This window comes from Elephantulus edwardii, unplaced genomic scaffold, assembly GCF_000299155.1.
Source record: "Elephantulus edwardii isolate Elephantulus edwardi_28Jun2011 unplaced genomic scaffold, EleEdw1.0 scaffold00063, whole genome shotgun sequence".
In the NCBI taxonomy this organism is placed as follows: Eukaryota; Metazoa; Chordata; class Mammalia; order Macroscelidea; family Macroscelididae; genus Elephantulus; species Elephantulus edwardii.
This window is the reverse complement of record NW_006399813.1, coordinates 14,702,635-14,716,257: the sequence shown is the minus strand read 5'-3', so window position 1 is coordinate 14,716,257 and position 13,623 is coordinate 14,702,635. Positions and strand designations below refer to the sequence as shown.

Genomic DNA, 13,623 nt, shown 5'->3' with positions numbered 1-13,623 from the left:
GAATCAGCCACAGTTTGTTATGATCCACACAGTCACACACCTTTGCATAATCAATGAAACACAGATATACATTCCTCTGGTATTCCCTGCTTTCAGCTAATACCCATCTAACATCAGTTACAATATCCCTAGTACCACGACCCCCTCTAAACCCAGCCTGGACTTCTAGCAGTTCTCTGCTGATGTGTTGTTCCAGGTGTTTTTGGATAATCTTCAGTAGAATCTTGCTTGCATGTGAAATCAATGATATTGTTCTATAGTTTCCACACTCGGTTGGGTCACCTTTCTTTGAAATGGGAACAAATATATAGATCTCTTCCAGTCGGTTGGCCAAGTGGTTGTTCTCCAGATTTCTTGGCACAACTTGGTGAGCACATCCAGGGCAGCATCTGTTAGCTGAAATATGTCAATTGGTATACCATCTATGTCTGGGGCCTTATTTTTTGCTATTTCCTTTAATGCAGATTGAACTTCTTCCTTCATCACCATATTATATTCATTAACTTCTTCTGGGTCTGCTAGTTCCTTTTGATACAGTGACTCAGTATATTATATTCATTAACTTCTTCTGTGTCTGCCAGTTCCTTTTGATACAGTGACTCAGTATATTCTTTCCATCTTAGTGATATTAATAATCATTAGGATAATTGATTTTTGATATTGTATTAATTCTTGTTTTTATAATTGCTATATGTAATGTAAAATTCATAGTTTCTATTTCCTTATTCTAGTCAGATCACTCAACTGCATACTCATGAACTCCATTGATTCTAGGGCCAAATTGTGAGAATTAGTACTTGAAGGAGTCATCTGAGTTCATGTTACTACTGCCCTTGGGACTACATGCTCTCTTCCAGAGAACTAGCTCTCTATCTGAAGCAGAATGAACTGATACATCAAGGACACAGACTTGGGATCCAAGAAAGACCCAAAGGCATCTGCAGCTAAGACACGTAGGCTATTTGGCCCCAAGCCATAATTGTTTAGATGTAGACTTACAGGGCTGCCACAGAAGCATCCTACCCACCTTATGGGAGGGACCACCTCATTTTGCTGTCTCATGCCCTCACCTCATCTTCAACTCCTAGATGGTGTCTGTCCCTCCCCTGGAACTCTAGTTCAGGATCTCTGGGTTTCCCCATGAAGTGCCCTTGCAGGTGATGTTTCTCCAAGTGGTAATGTACTCTTGTGCTTTCTTTCACACTGCCACGATGAATAAACTATCTTAATATCTCACCTGTGTCTGTGTGAGAGCATTTTTTTTTTTTGTTGTGTACCGTTGAGTCAGATCCAGCTGGCACAGGAGGAGATTGCCCTCCTTCTTCTGTGGAGCAGATGGTGGATTAAAACTGTGCACCTTCAGGATTGAAGGGCAGCTTCTTGCCACAAGGCCACCAGAGCTTCCTTGTGAGAACATTATTAACTTTTTTTATCTCAATCTGCTAACTTAAGTGGCCCCCTAAATAAGTAGCTCCTTAATGCTACAGGTTTGTGCTCAACTTCTAACCAAAAGGTTGGTAGTTCAAACTCACCCCGCAGTGCTATGGATAAAAGGCCTGGCAATCTCCTTCCTTAAAGATGACAGCTAAGAAGTCCATGTGGAGCAGTTCTGTTCTGTTACATGTGATATCACCAAGTTGCAATTGACTCAAAGGCACCATGTTTGCTTTGGTTACTCACAAACATTAGGTCAAACTTTTGACCCTTCTATCCTTTCTCAAGAATATGAATAATTATTATTTTTTTTAAAAAAGAATCCACAATGTTCTAAACTTCTCAGTTCACACATAAGAAAATCTTAGTGGTGGTGACAGTTAAATGCTGGGTTAGAGGTTTTAACCATTCTTTGGGAGAACAAGGCAGCCTGTTCCTGTAATGATTTACAGCCTTGGAAACACCATGAGGCAGATCTACTCTGTCCTACAGGGTCCATATGAGTCAAGACCGACTCCATGGCAGGTTTATAAGGGCACTTGTATCAAACGACAGTCTCCAGGCATTCACTCTGGAACTGCTTTTCCTGGAAACATCCGTTTCTCTCATACATCCTTGTACTCAGATTATTTTGTCCCTCTGGCATGTTCTCCTCCCGCATTATTTTTTCTGACAAATATCCTCTTCCTTCAAGGCTCAAGCAGAACATCCTCAGCAAGGACATCCCCTGAGTGCAGTCAACCAGTGTGCCCTCCCGGCTGAGCAAAGCATGCCTGATAAAGCACAGCCATCTATCTGTTCACAGTAATCTATCTGTTCTTCAGGGTAGAGCCTGTGTTTCCCTCAACTAAGTATCTCTAGAGACTAGCATAGTATGTGGCATCTGGCAAATGTTTGTTGGATGGATGAATGGAGTGATTGAGATAGATAAAACTTAGGGACTGTTACTAGGCAGCCATGCCTTCTGCCAAAGTTATGGTATTTATCAGTCTTTCTAATTTCTTCCAGGATCTGACTTTGGAACTTACATGCTTACTTTTTTAATGTAGAATCAGAAATGCAGTAAAATAATCTGCAGCAATAAAATCTAGCTTCCTCTCTGCAGATGGACAGTTTACTTCTCTACGTGAGCCTGATTAGTCTAATGTATGGAAAGGTTATATGGAAATAAAAAACTTTCATAATTGCTCAAGAAAATCTGCATTTACATTCATTTCCCAGGTAATGAACAAAATCTGTTACTGTGTTTGTAGATCAGTGAGAACAGGTGCATACAGTTCTTACTTAGCCTCACATTCAGTACAAGAATAAGTTCAAGGCATTTTTAATACATTTACTGTAAGGGTTGGTTCATTAGTTACAAAGCAGAGCTTCAACCCATTTCTTCCTGGTCAATTATAGCCAGGAAGCTCAAAGAAGGTGACTGTGTTCAAAGATGCTAGCAAATTGGCTGCATTACTTTGAATGAATGTGGTTCTCTATTCAACTCACTGTCATTGTCTTGGAACTGACTCAGAGCTGACCGTATAGCAGATTTTGGGTGTTTTTGAGATTAAAGTGCATGGGAGGATAGAGATTATCTTTCTCCTTCAGAACTGCTGGTGGATTTGAACCACCACAAAGGTGCTATCTTTGGATGAACACTCCACCTCCCACGCTGTACACCAGAGCTCCCCAGTTATGCAAGGATTCAACCCATAATTTTCCTCATATTCGTAACTGTGGCAAGTTACTCACATTGTAAAAATTCAGGTCTGTCCCTGTTTTGCATCACACTGGCCATGACAGAACAGATTCCAAGTCTGTAAGCCAGATGATCACAATCCAAATTCCATCTGTTGAGTCATCTCAAAGGCACTACCAGCTCTAAGGTACTAACTATAAACTTGAGTCCATTTTGCCACTTAAAGGAAAACATCTCCATTTAGTTTTAAAACTCCCCCTACTGGACCTATAGGCACCATCATGATTAATGGAAAAAAAAGGATTCACAATCAACATCCATGATAATGAGTCATGAAGTCAAAAGACCTGTTACATTAGGGAAGTGTGCTGTCAAGGACCTCTCCAATGTTCTAAAGAGCAAGAATGTCAGTTTACACATTAAGCTGCCCCTGATCCAAGCCATGATACTTTCAATTGTTTCCTATGCATGTCAACGTTGGACAATAACTAAAGACAAAAGAAGAATCAATGCTTTTGAATTGTGATGCTGGTGAAGGGTACATCCAATGGACTATCAAAAGAACAAACAAATCTGTCTTGAAGGAAGTACAATCAGAGTGGTCTCTAGAGATAAGGATTGTGAAACATAGTCTCACTTACTTTAGGCATATTTTGAGGAGGAATCAGTTCTTTTTCTCTTTCTTTTTTTTTTTTTTAAAGAATCAGTTCTTAGTAAGAGATATCATGCTGGGAAAGGAAGGAGGTCAGCGAAAGACAGGAAGACCCTCAACAAGTTGGACTTACACAGTGACTACCACAGTGGGTTTGAGCATGACAGAGGTCGCCAGGATGACACAGGACAGAGCAAGGTTCAGATCTGCTGTTCGCTGGGTCACTGCAAGTTCTAGTCAACCTGATGACACCTAACAAAAACAACTAGCTGAACGAAGCGCAGAATACATATCAAAATAAAGCAGGCAACTCCCAGTAGTTCTGTGGCTTCCCTTTAAACGTGAACCCTGAATATTTACCTGTTTCTCTAATTGGAAATTCTTTTCCAGCACTAGAAGCATATGATCCCGCAATGCTGAGTGCTCATGCTCCTTCAGGTTGCCCCGTTTACCCTTCAATGAGGAGAGAAAAATAAATTAGGTTGTTGAAAGGCTTCCAAACTGAAAGGGGGTGAGATAATCTGCTACAACAGAACACTAACAATTGCATTTACTTCAACAGGGCACACATTCATCTCTCTCAATGTATGCTATGGGGAAAACGATGTCTTCCTCCAAGTCTCGCGTCAGCTTTGGGCTTCTACAGTACTATGAGATATTACATAGATTTACAAACCAGGCTGCTCCTTGGAGGCAAGGATTCTGGGGCTTCGTCTGACATACTTTGGACATGTTGTAAGGAGAGACAGGTCTTTATAAAGGGTCATCATGCTGGGCAGAGAAGAGGGACAGCGCAGGAGGGGAAGACCCTCTATGAGGTGGATTGATTCAGTGACTGGAGTGACTGGGGTGGGTGTGTCAGAGGTAGTGAGACTGGCACAGGACAGAGCAGGGTTTAGCGCTGTTGTACATAGGGTCGCTATGAGTCACAGGCAACTCAATGACGCATAACAACAACAAAAACAACAATGATGACATCCCTTCAAGGAGATAAATTTTTATGAGAATCATTGAAATATAATGATAATTTTCTTTTTTTTATAATTACTTTTTATTGCAGCTGTATACTCCCAGAGCAGAAAAGGAAATCAGCTCAAAGAAATTTTAATAGTGACCTTGTTATGTGCCGTCAAGTCATTTGTGACTCATAGCGACCCTATGTACAACAGCCCTAAACTGTGCTCTAACCTGTGCCAATCTCATTGCCTCTGACACACCCATCCCGATTACCCCAGTCACTGAATCAATCCACCTCATAGAGGGTCTTCCCCTCCTGCGCTGTCCCTCCACCCTCCCAAGCATGACATTCCTTGCCAAGGACTGGTCCCTCCTTGCAACATGTCCAAAGTATGTCAGACGAAGCCTCAGGATCCTTGTCTCCAAGAGCAGCCCAGTTTAACTGTCTCCAGGATGAACCTGTTCATTTTCTTAGCAGTCCATGGTATATTCAATACTCCTCTCCAGCCCCACAGCTCAAAGGCATCGATTCTCCTTCTATCCTCCCTAGTCATTGTTCAGTTTTCTGATACATAGCAAGTGATAGCAAAGACCATGGCCTGTATCAGGTGCAACTTAGTCTCCAGAGTGACACCATTGCTCTTCAGTTCTCTGGAGAGGTCCCTATCAGCAGAATTTCCTATTGCAATATGCCTTTTCATTTCCTGGCTGCTGGTGCCAAGAATATTGACTGTGGAGCAAAGCAAACTAAAGCTGTTAACAATCTCATTCTCTTCACCATCCATCCTGATGCTGCCTATTGGCCCAGTGGTGAGGTGCTGTGATGACTCTTAGCATTCTGTGAACAACAAATCTGACCCGTGTCCGTTTCTGTGCCCTCATCGTCATCTCTGACGTGCGTGAACCCATTGTTACAGTCACTGTGTCAGTCTATCTTGTTGAGGGCCTTCCATTCTTACTCTGGCCCTCCACTTTTCCAAGCATAATGTCTTATCAAGGACTGATTCCTTCTAGCAATATGCCCAAAGTATATGAGATGAAGTTTCACCAAGTTTGCATCCAAACAGCACTTTCCTCATGTTAAGTTGTTTGTTCTTTTGGCAGTTTATGGGATACTTAGTACTCTTCCCCAAAATCATAATGCAAAGGCATTATGATTCTTCTTCTGTTATCCTTACTCATTGTTCAACTTTTAGATGCATTGTAAGTAATTAAAAAGACCATAGCTTGGATCAGGTGTACCTTAGTCTTTAAAACTGACATCACTGCTGTTTAACACTTTGGAGAGGTCCTTAACAGCAGACTTCCCAATGCAATGCATCTTTTGTTTTCTTGACAGCTGGTACCAAAGATTGTGGATCCAAGTAGGATGAAATCACTGACAACTTCAATCTTCTCTCCATCTATCATGACGTGGCCTATATTTAATATCCTGCAACTTATTTATTCACTTAACACAAATTAAACATCTTTCTAGTATCATCATCGAGAGATAGACCTGATTCTTTTCCTATGTCCATTCTTTTTGTCAGATGTACAGTATTCCAAAACATGAAATAAAAATTACCTAGTCAGTTCTGAAGTAATATCTCAGCGACTGTTTTTAGTTTTTTGTATTTTTTTTGCTACATGCTATTGTGTACTGTTGAGTTGGAACCAACCCATTGCTGACCCTCCAGCAGCTTTTCAGAGGCAGTTAATCCCACGGGAAGAAATTGCCCATCCTTCTCTTGTGGAGCAGCTGGTGGATTTGAACCACATGCATACACACTACTATAATAAATAACTTTGTGTATATGTTTGCATATAAAGAAATGATGTTAAATAGAACAGAGTTCAGGACTTTTGTTCATAGGGTCACTATGAGTCATATTCGACCTGACAACACTTAACCACTGCTAAGTAATACCGTTGTTGTTGTTGTTATGTGTCGTCAAGTCGCTTGCGACTCATAGCGACCCTATGTACAACAGCCCTAAACTCCGCTCTGTCCTGTGCCAATCGCACTGTCTCTGACACTCCCATCCCAATTATCCCAGTCACTGAATCAATCCACCTCATAGAGGGCCTTCCTCTCCTGTGCTGTCCCTCCACCCTCCCAAGCATGATGTCCTTCTCTAAGGACCGGTCTCTCCTCACAACATGTCCAAAGTATGTTAGATGGAGCCTCAGAATCCTTGCCTCCAAGGAGCCACCCGGTTTAACCCCTTCCAGGACAAATCTGTTTGTTTTCCTAGCAGTCCATGGTATTCTCAGTACTCTTCTCCAGCACCACAGCTCAAAGGCATCAATTCTCCTTCTATCCTCCTTGGTCATTGTCCAACTCTCTGATGCATAACATGTGATTGGGAAGACCATAGCCTGTATCAGATGCACCTTAGTCTCCAGAGAGACACCATTGCTCTTCAGTACTTTGGAGAGGTCCCTAACAGCAGACTTTCCCATGGCAATATGTCTTTTAATTTCCTGGCTGCTGTTGCCAAGACTGTTGACTGTGGAGCCAAGCAAACTAAAGCTGTGTACAATCTCAGTCTCTGCACCATCCATCCTGATACTGCCAATTGGTCCAGTGGTGAGAATCTTTGTCTTCTTGACATTGAGCCTCAATCCGTATTGTAGGCTGCAGTCCTTGACACTCTGCAGCAGGCGCTTCAGGTTCTCTTCAGTTTCAGCAAGCAGGGTTGTGTTATCCGCATAACGCAGATCGTTGATAAATCGTCCACCAATCTTGACTCCACATTTCTCCTCATAGAGCCCAGCTTCCTGGATAATCTGTTCTGCATATAGGTTGAAAAGGTATGGAGATAGGATGCATCCCTGGCGTACGCCCTTCCCAATTTTGAACCATGCAAGTAATACTAGTGTTATTATATTTGGAGAAATATTCTTCTACTCTGTACATCACTCTTTGCCAATTTGCTGTACTGAGGTAATCCAGGTTTGTTGTGATGCTGAACCTTGTGCCATTAGGGTGCGAAATGCCATAACAGTTTCCCAATGTGGACAGTGTTTGGTGAGCTCCCTGTTGTAAAACAGGTTTGGAAGTAGGAGTGGCATCCACTTCCTAAACCACATGCCCCAGGAAACACTATGAACTTGGAGAAAAGACGATTGTTATAGAAAGGCGTTAGGTCTTTTGTTCATGGAGTCACTATGATTCATACTCATCTTGATGGCAATCAACAACAACAACAACAACAGGCATCTATGATCATATACTGATAACTAGATGTATGAGATAAACTCTGAGTAATGAAGCTGCAAGTGCATGCGTGAGTCTGCTCTTTATTTTCATAGCTATAGCCAGCCTTCCTTTAAAAAAGTTGCATATTAAAATAAAACATTTTTAATCTTTATCATTTTGATGGTGAAGATTATCACCACTTAGAGGAACATGTTTCCTGTTAATTGAATTTTTTTCCTCTGGAACTGTCTATATGTTCTGTTGTGTTTTTTTCTATTAGGTTGAATAATGTATAAGAACATTCTGATATAAAGAAAAACAGTCCTTTTTGTTGTTGCAACAATATACTCCCCACCTCTGCTTGTGGTTTGCCATCCAACTTTATTTGCGGTATTTTACAACATCATTCATGGTTACTGGTGCCACTAAGTTGGCTTCCACTCACACAGACCCCATGTGGCAGAGCAGAACTGCCCCACAGCGTGTTTCAGGTTGTAGTCTCTTATGGGAGCAGGTCTTCTTATGGAGCGACTGGGTGGGTTCAGCCCATCAATCAACCTTTTGGATAGCAGACAAGTCCTTAACCAGGGCTTTAAAAAAAAAAATCATATAGAACCTTTTATTATTTATGGCTAAGCATACAAAAAGTACAACTTCTTGGCTTTGTCTTAGCTGTTTTAGAAAGGTTTTTATTTCAAGAATAAAAACAAAACTCTTATTTTCTTATAGTAACAGTCATATTTTTAATATAAACTTCTGAGTTTGGCATTACTTTGGGTTTAATGATAATACATGGTTGTTGTTGTTGTTAGATGTTGAGTGGGCTCTCACAGTGCTCTGTCCTCTGTGCCCATCTCTCAGTCCCCGCTGCACTGGAGCCCACTGTTGCAGTCACTGTGTCAATCCATCTTGTTGAGGATCTTCCTCTTTTCCTCTGACCCTACACTTTACCAAGTGTGATGTCCTTCTCCAAGGACTGGCCCCTCCAAAAGCACGAGAGCTAAAATCTCACCATCCTTGCTGCAAAGGAACATTCTGGCTGCATTTCCTCCAGTAGGTAAAACTCTGATCCATATCAAAGGACTTAGTGTTCAGGTCTTATTTTTTAAAAAATAATTTCTTGACTAATACTTTTACCTCATGCTTGGGAGGGTGGGGGGACAGCGCAGGAGAGGAAGGCCCTCTATGAGGTGGATTGATTCAGTGACTGGGATAATTGGGATGGGTGTGTCAGAGGCCATGCGATTGGCACAGGACAGAGCGGAGTTTAGGGCTGTTGTACATAGGGTCGCTATGAGTCGCAAGCAACTCGACGGCACATAACAACAACAATACTTTTACAAGTAGTTGAAAAGCAATAGGGTGTATTTTAAGGAGTTCTGGTAGTATAATGCTTAATGTGTCAGGCAGCTAACCCAAAAGGTCAATGGGTCAAATCTACCAACTGTTCCAAGAGAGAAAGATGCGTGGTCTCCTCCTGTAAAGATTTACAGTCTCAGAAACCAGCAGTGGCTCATACATCTTAAAAGAAGTTGTGTTTCAAAATGCTTGGTAATTGATCAGCTGAAGTACTATGAAGCCTGAGGGTTTGTACCCACAGGAGAAATAATTCCTCAAAGTCCCTGAAACTGGTAAAGGCAGTGTGCTCAGAAAGACAATTACTAGCCTTAAATTTCTCAGAATTATATGTTCTTCAGTAACCTGAACAGAATCAAAGTGTGAAAAGGACCTCTTCAAAAAAGTATAATGCAGAGGCAAAGGAAAACGCATTTCCTACCTTCACAGTACAGCCATAGTGCTTAAATGGACAGTCCTGCTCTGCTTCAGGGCACACAGCAAGGTGCTCATTCACCTGTGAAATGGACAGGCTCCGTCAACCATGGCAATTCATCACCAATTCTGCAACTGCTAGTGCAGCTGCAGGAGGCAGGGAGTGCCAAGGGTGCTTAGGAAAAAGAGAGGAAACTCCTTCCTAAGTCACCCTTGGCATCAGTGTAGGCATCGGGAAGGAGAAGACCTGTGCTGAGGCCTACTGGAGAAAAAGGGGAGGGGAAGAGAGGGGTGGGCAGGGGAGAGGGGAGGGGAGTGAAGAAGAGTAGGGAGGGAAGAGGGGAGGGGTGGGGGAAGGGAGGAGAGGAGAGGAAAGGGAAGAGGGTTGGGGGAAGGAAGTGGAGGAGAAAAAAACTGAGAGAAGTCAGCAGGGAAAGAGGAAGGTTATCCTCTGGTTATAATTTAAGCACTGGGCTCCTGCCTATGGGATTTTGTCAAACATGCACCACAATCACACTATCTTTGTTCAATCTGCAGAGCAGATTAATATTTAGAGTTACCTCAGTTCTTGGAATAATCTGTAAACACTTGTTGGGACAAGATATCGGGTACTCAGGACACAAATGTTCTTCATGCTTCTGAAACAAGGAAAGTGAGAAGCAAGTCAACCCTTGCTTGTGAGAGCTCTCTGTCATGGCCTTGCAGTGTTTACACAGGCCTCTGTCTCATGGGGGTTGTCTGGTAGGTGGTGTGCCCTCTACAGGAAGGTATGGCCAGTTCCAAAAAGAATGAAAGATGGCTGCTTTCTTGACATAACAATTCAACTGAAAAATTAAAATTTCCAATCAACCTCAAAGAAAACAAGATATCTAAAAACAGTAGCCTCTGAGACTGCTTAATGTACAAATCTTCAAGGGACTTGTCTCAGTGTGGAAGTTTCCTGAGATACACTAATCTGTCTAGTAGCATGTTCAGTGCCCCTGTTCTATCCACTTCCTAGTTCTATGCATAGCTCCTGGGGTCTAAAAAGCTAGAAGATGCCCGCCAAGGCAGAACAACTTGTCTGCCTACAGCAACAAAAGAAGAAGGAGAATCCGGAAGAGGAGGAGGAAACAGAGTATGAGACCAATTGTCTCCACGAACAGCTGCTTCCTTTGCCATGAGACCAGAACTAGATGGTGCCCAGTTACCTAATTGAACATTTTTCCTCAAAGATTCCATAGAAAAATCCTGATCAAGAGGGGGTAAATGGGGAACAGAATTTCAAATTCTCATTGCCTCCAGACTTTTGGGAGCCAAGGATGGTGGATGAACTCCTGAAACTACTGTCCTGAGTTAATTTTTAAACTTCAAACTCAAAATATCCTCTGTAATCTTCTTAAACACATAATGGTTTAATTTAAGCTAATTAAAAAAAAAAACCCAACCAAAAACCTCCCACCTTGAGCATTTCGCTTTTTTAGGAACTATCTGGCATCAAATTGATAGCAACAGGAAAGATTAAAAAGGAACCTGTGTGGGGGCTGGGGCAGTGAATCTGTGTGCATGGAAGAGGAATAACTCAAGAGGAGGGTGAAAATGGCTGTACAACTCGACAGTAATCACCATCATTGAGCAGACAGTATTGCACATGTAAAAACTGCTAACTTGGTGCATGTTCTGCTGCATGTACGCACAACAAAAAATATATATACACACATATGTGTGTGTGCGCAGCAAGGCCTCTTGGTGCATGTAGAAGAGATCCCATTCCTGTCTCTTGAGGTCTGTGCCCTGCCTCACCTGTTAGATGTCACACATCCTTAGAGGAGGCAGGCTCACCACGCTTGGTGGCCAAGACCTCGCATTACTCTTTACACATTGCATACAGCCTCAAATCATGCTTCTGCTGATGATCGAGTTCTGCCAATATGACAATTTTAAGCTTTACATAGGACCTCCCTCAGATAAACGTAATCTTTTTAAAAACTATGGTGAAGATATACATAATGGAACACACATCATCTCAACAATTTCCACATATACAATTCAGTGACACTGACGACATTCTTCAAGCTGTGCCATCGTGCTGGCCATCTTCTTCAAAATCAATAAACATATTTCTTAGACCAGATTCTGTAATGAAATGGGTCCAGAAAGGGGCTCCACCACAATCACTCACGCATACCGCGGCCCCATGGAGGAGTGTTATTCCTACCTGTAGGTTGAAGACCACCACACCCTTCTTGCAGTAAATGCATTTTTCCTCTCTAAATTGACAGTATGCACTCAGATGCTCTTGGAGATCTTTCCGCAGGACTTGTTCCTGACAGTTCTCATTAGAACACTGAACAGCTTGAAATAAGCACTGGAGAAGGTGTTCCTGCAACAGTGAAAATAGGCTGCATCACACAGTCAGCACGGAAGGCCTAGTGTGGAGAGAGGACAGGGCAGAAGAAGAGCTTGGCCCAGCAGCCTCTGTCTTCGGGTTCCTGTCTCAGGCTCCCTCGGCCTTCGCTGAGCAGCTTGCAAGAGCTACAGGCTGTGAGGGCGGCCCTTGTTTAATGGAAGTTGGGCTTAGGGTAAGATGAGTTATAAGGGAACCATGCTGAGTTCGTCTTAGATAATATCTTGTAATATGCTCATATTCTCTGCCTAGTTAGGCTTGCATGCTATCGTGGGTTATTCAATGTGGCTTATCTAAATATAGGCTATGACTATTCAATGTGGCTTTCTAGCTAGCCATTTGGCCACATGGCTGGGTTGTTTCTGTGCCATTCTGAGTAGGAACCAACTCATAGCTGACCCTCCAGCAGATTTTCAGAGGCAATAAATAAATCACAGGAGATGAGATTGTCCCTCATTCTCCCTCAGAACAGCTGGTGTATTCGAACCACATGTCTTTGGGATTACAGGGCAGCTTCTCACCACTTGGCCACCAGAACTTCCATCGATGGCAAGGTGGTTGTTGTTGTTATGTGCCGTTGAATCACTTGTGACTCATAGCGATTACCATGCACAACAGCTCTGAACTCTGTTCTATCTTGAGCCAACCTCACTGTCTCTGACACACCTACCCCCATTATCTCAGTTACTGATGAGTCAATTTCTCTCATCTAGGGTCTTCCTCTGGTATTTGTGGTCCCATTAAGGAAGTCAATACCTTGTTAATAATGTAAATAAAGTAAATAGCAACATGCACATAAGATGTGGACACTACTAATGAGACAGTCAGTTCTGCCATCCTGCCAGGCTCAAACTGAGCAAATTCAGGGGCAGAAAACAGGAATCTCACCACCATCAAGAAAGAGGCAGCAGAGAGCACAGTGTGTCCTTTTGGGATAGAGGTCCCCATGCAGGACAGGCAGAGATTGAGTCACAGCAGCAGCAAAGGCGGCGGACAACCCGACAAGGGTGGGGCAGATCTGACCTAGAACTTGCCACCGCGTGGTGCCAAAGCTGAGGGCCTCACCTGGGCTGACCAGCAGAGTGTGTACGCGTGTGTGCATGCGCTCATAACTAGCAGAACTAAAACAGCTCTGGGGTACTGACCCAGAGCAGCAAGACTGCAGGTCAGAGGGAGGTCTGCCTTTGAGCAAGACTGCAAAGACACTATCCTAACTGAAGAACTATGCCCTGAGTGTTTCCAACCTGATTTTTAACCTGTTAGTTTCTTACCAAATCCAATAATCCTGAGTATTTTCTGTGAGGGATTTATTATTATTATTTTTGTGTGTGTGTGTGGGCACTGCAACAAATTAGTCAGTCTAGTTGATGAAGAAGCTAGAGCCATGAGAGGGACTGTTGGTGTTAGAATCTGTAGAAGGTATGCTAGGATGGCACGTCTGGCCTCGAGGAATCGGCCTGTATTGTGGATGGGGACTTTTTGCCCAGGTGGGAAAGGTGGCACTCAGGTGCTGCCACCTCATGACGTTTAAACTGTTTACACAGGGGAACGCCAGG

At 42.8% G+C, this 13,623-nt stretch overlaps 1 protein-coding gene across 1 annotated transcript in view; it reads right to left on the bottom strand.

The window, feature by feature from the left end:
* The window catches only part of TRAF5 (TNF receptor-associated factor 5), a 42,969-nt gene that overhangs the window by 13,969 nt on the left and 15,377 nt on the right, over positions 1–13,623 (bottom strand). Inside the window, exons 4-7 of the mRNA XM_006887959.1 lie at positions 11,879–12,043; positions 10,242–10,319; positions 9,689–9,763; positions 4,131–4,223 (exon numbers count right to left, since the gene is read on the bottom strand). Of these exons, the coding sequence (XP_006888021.1) occupies positions 4,131–4,223; positions 9,689–9,763; positions 10,242–10,319; positions 11,879–12,043 (411 nt within the window). The remainder of the gene's footprint in view (positions 1–4,130; positions 4,224–9,688; positions 9,764–10,241; positions 10,320–11,878; positions 12,044–13,623) is intronic.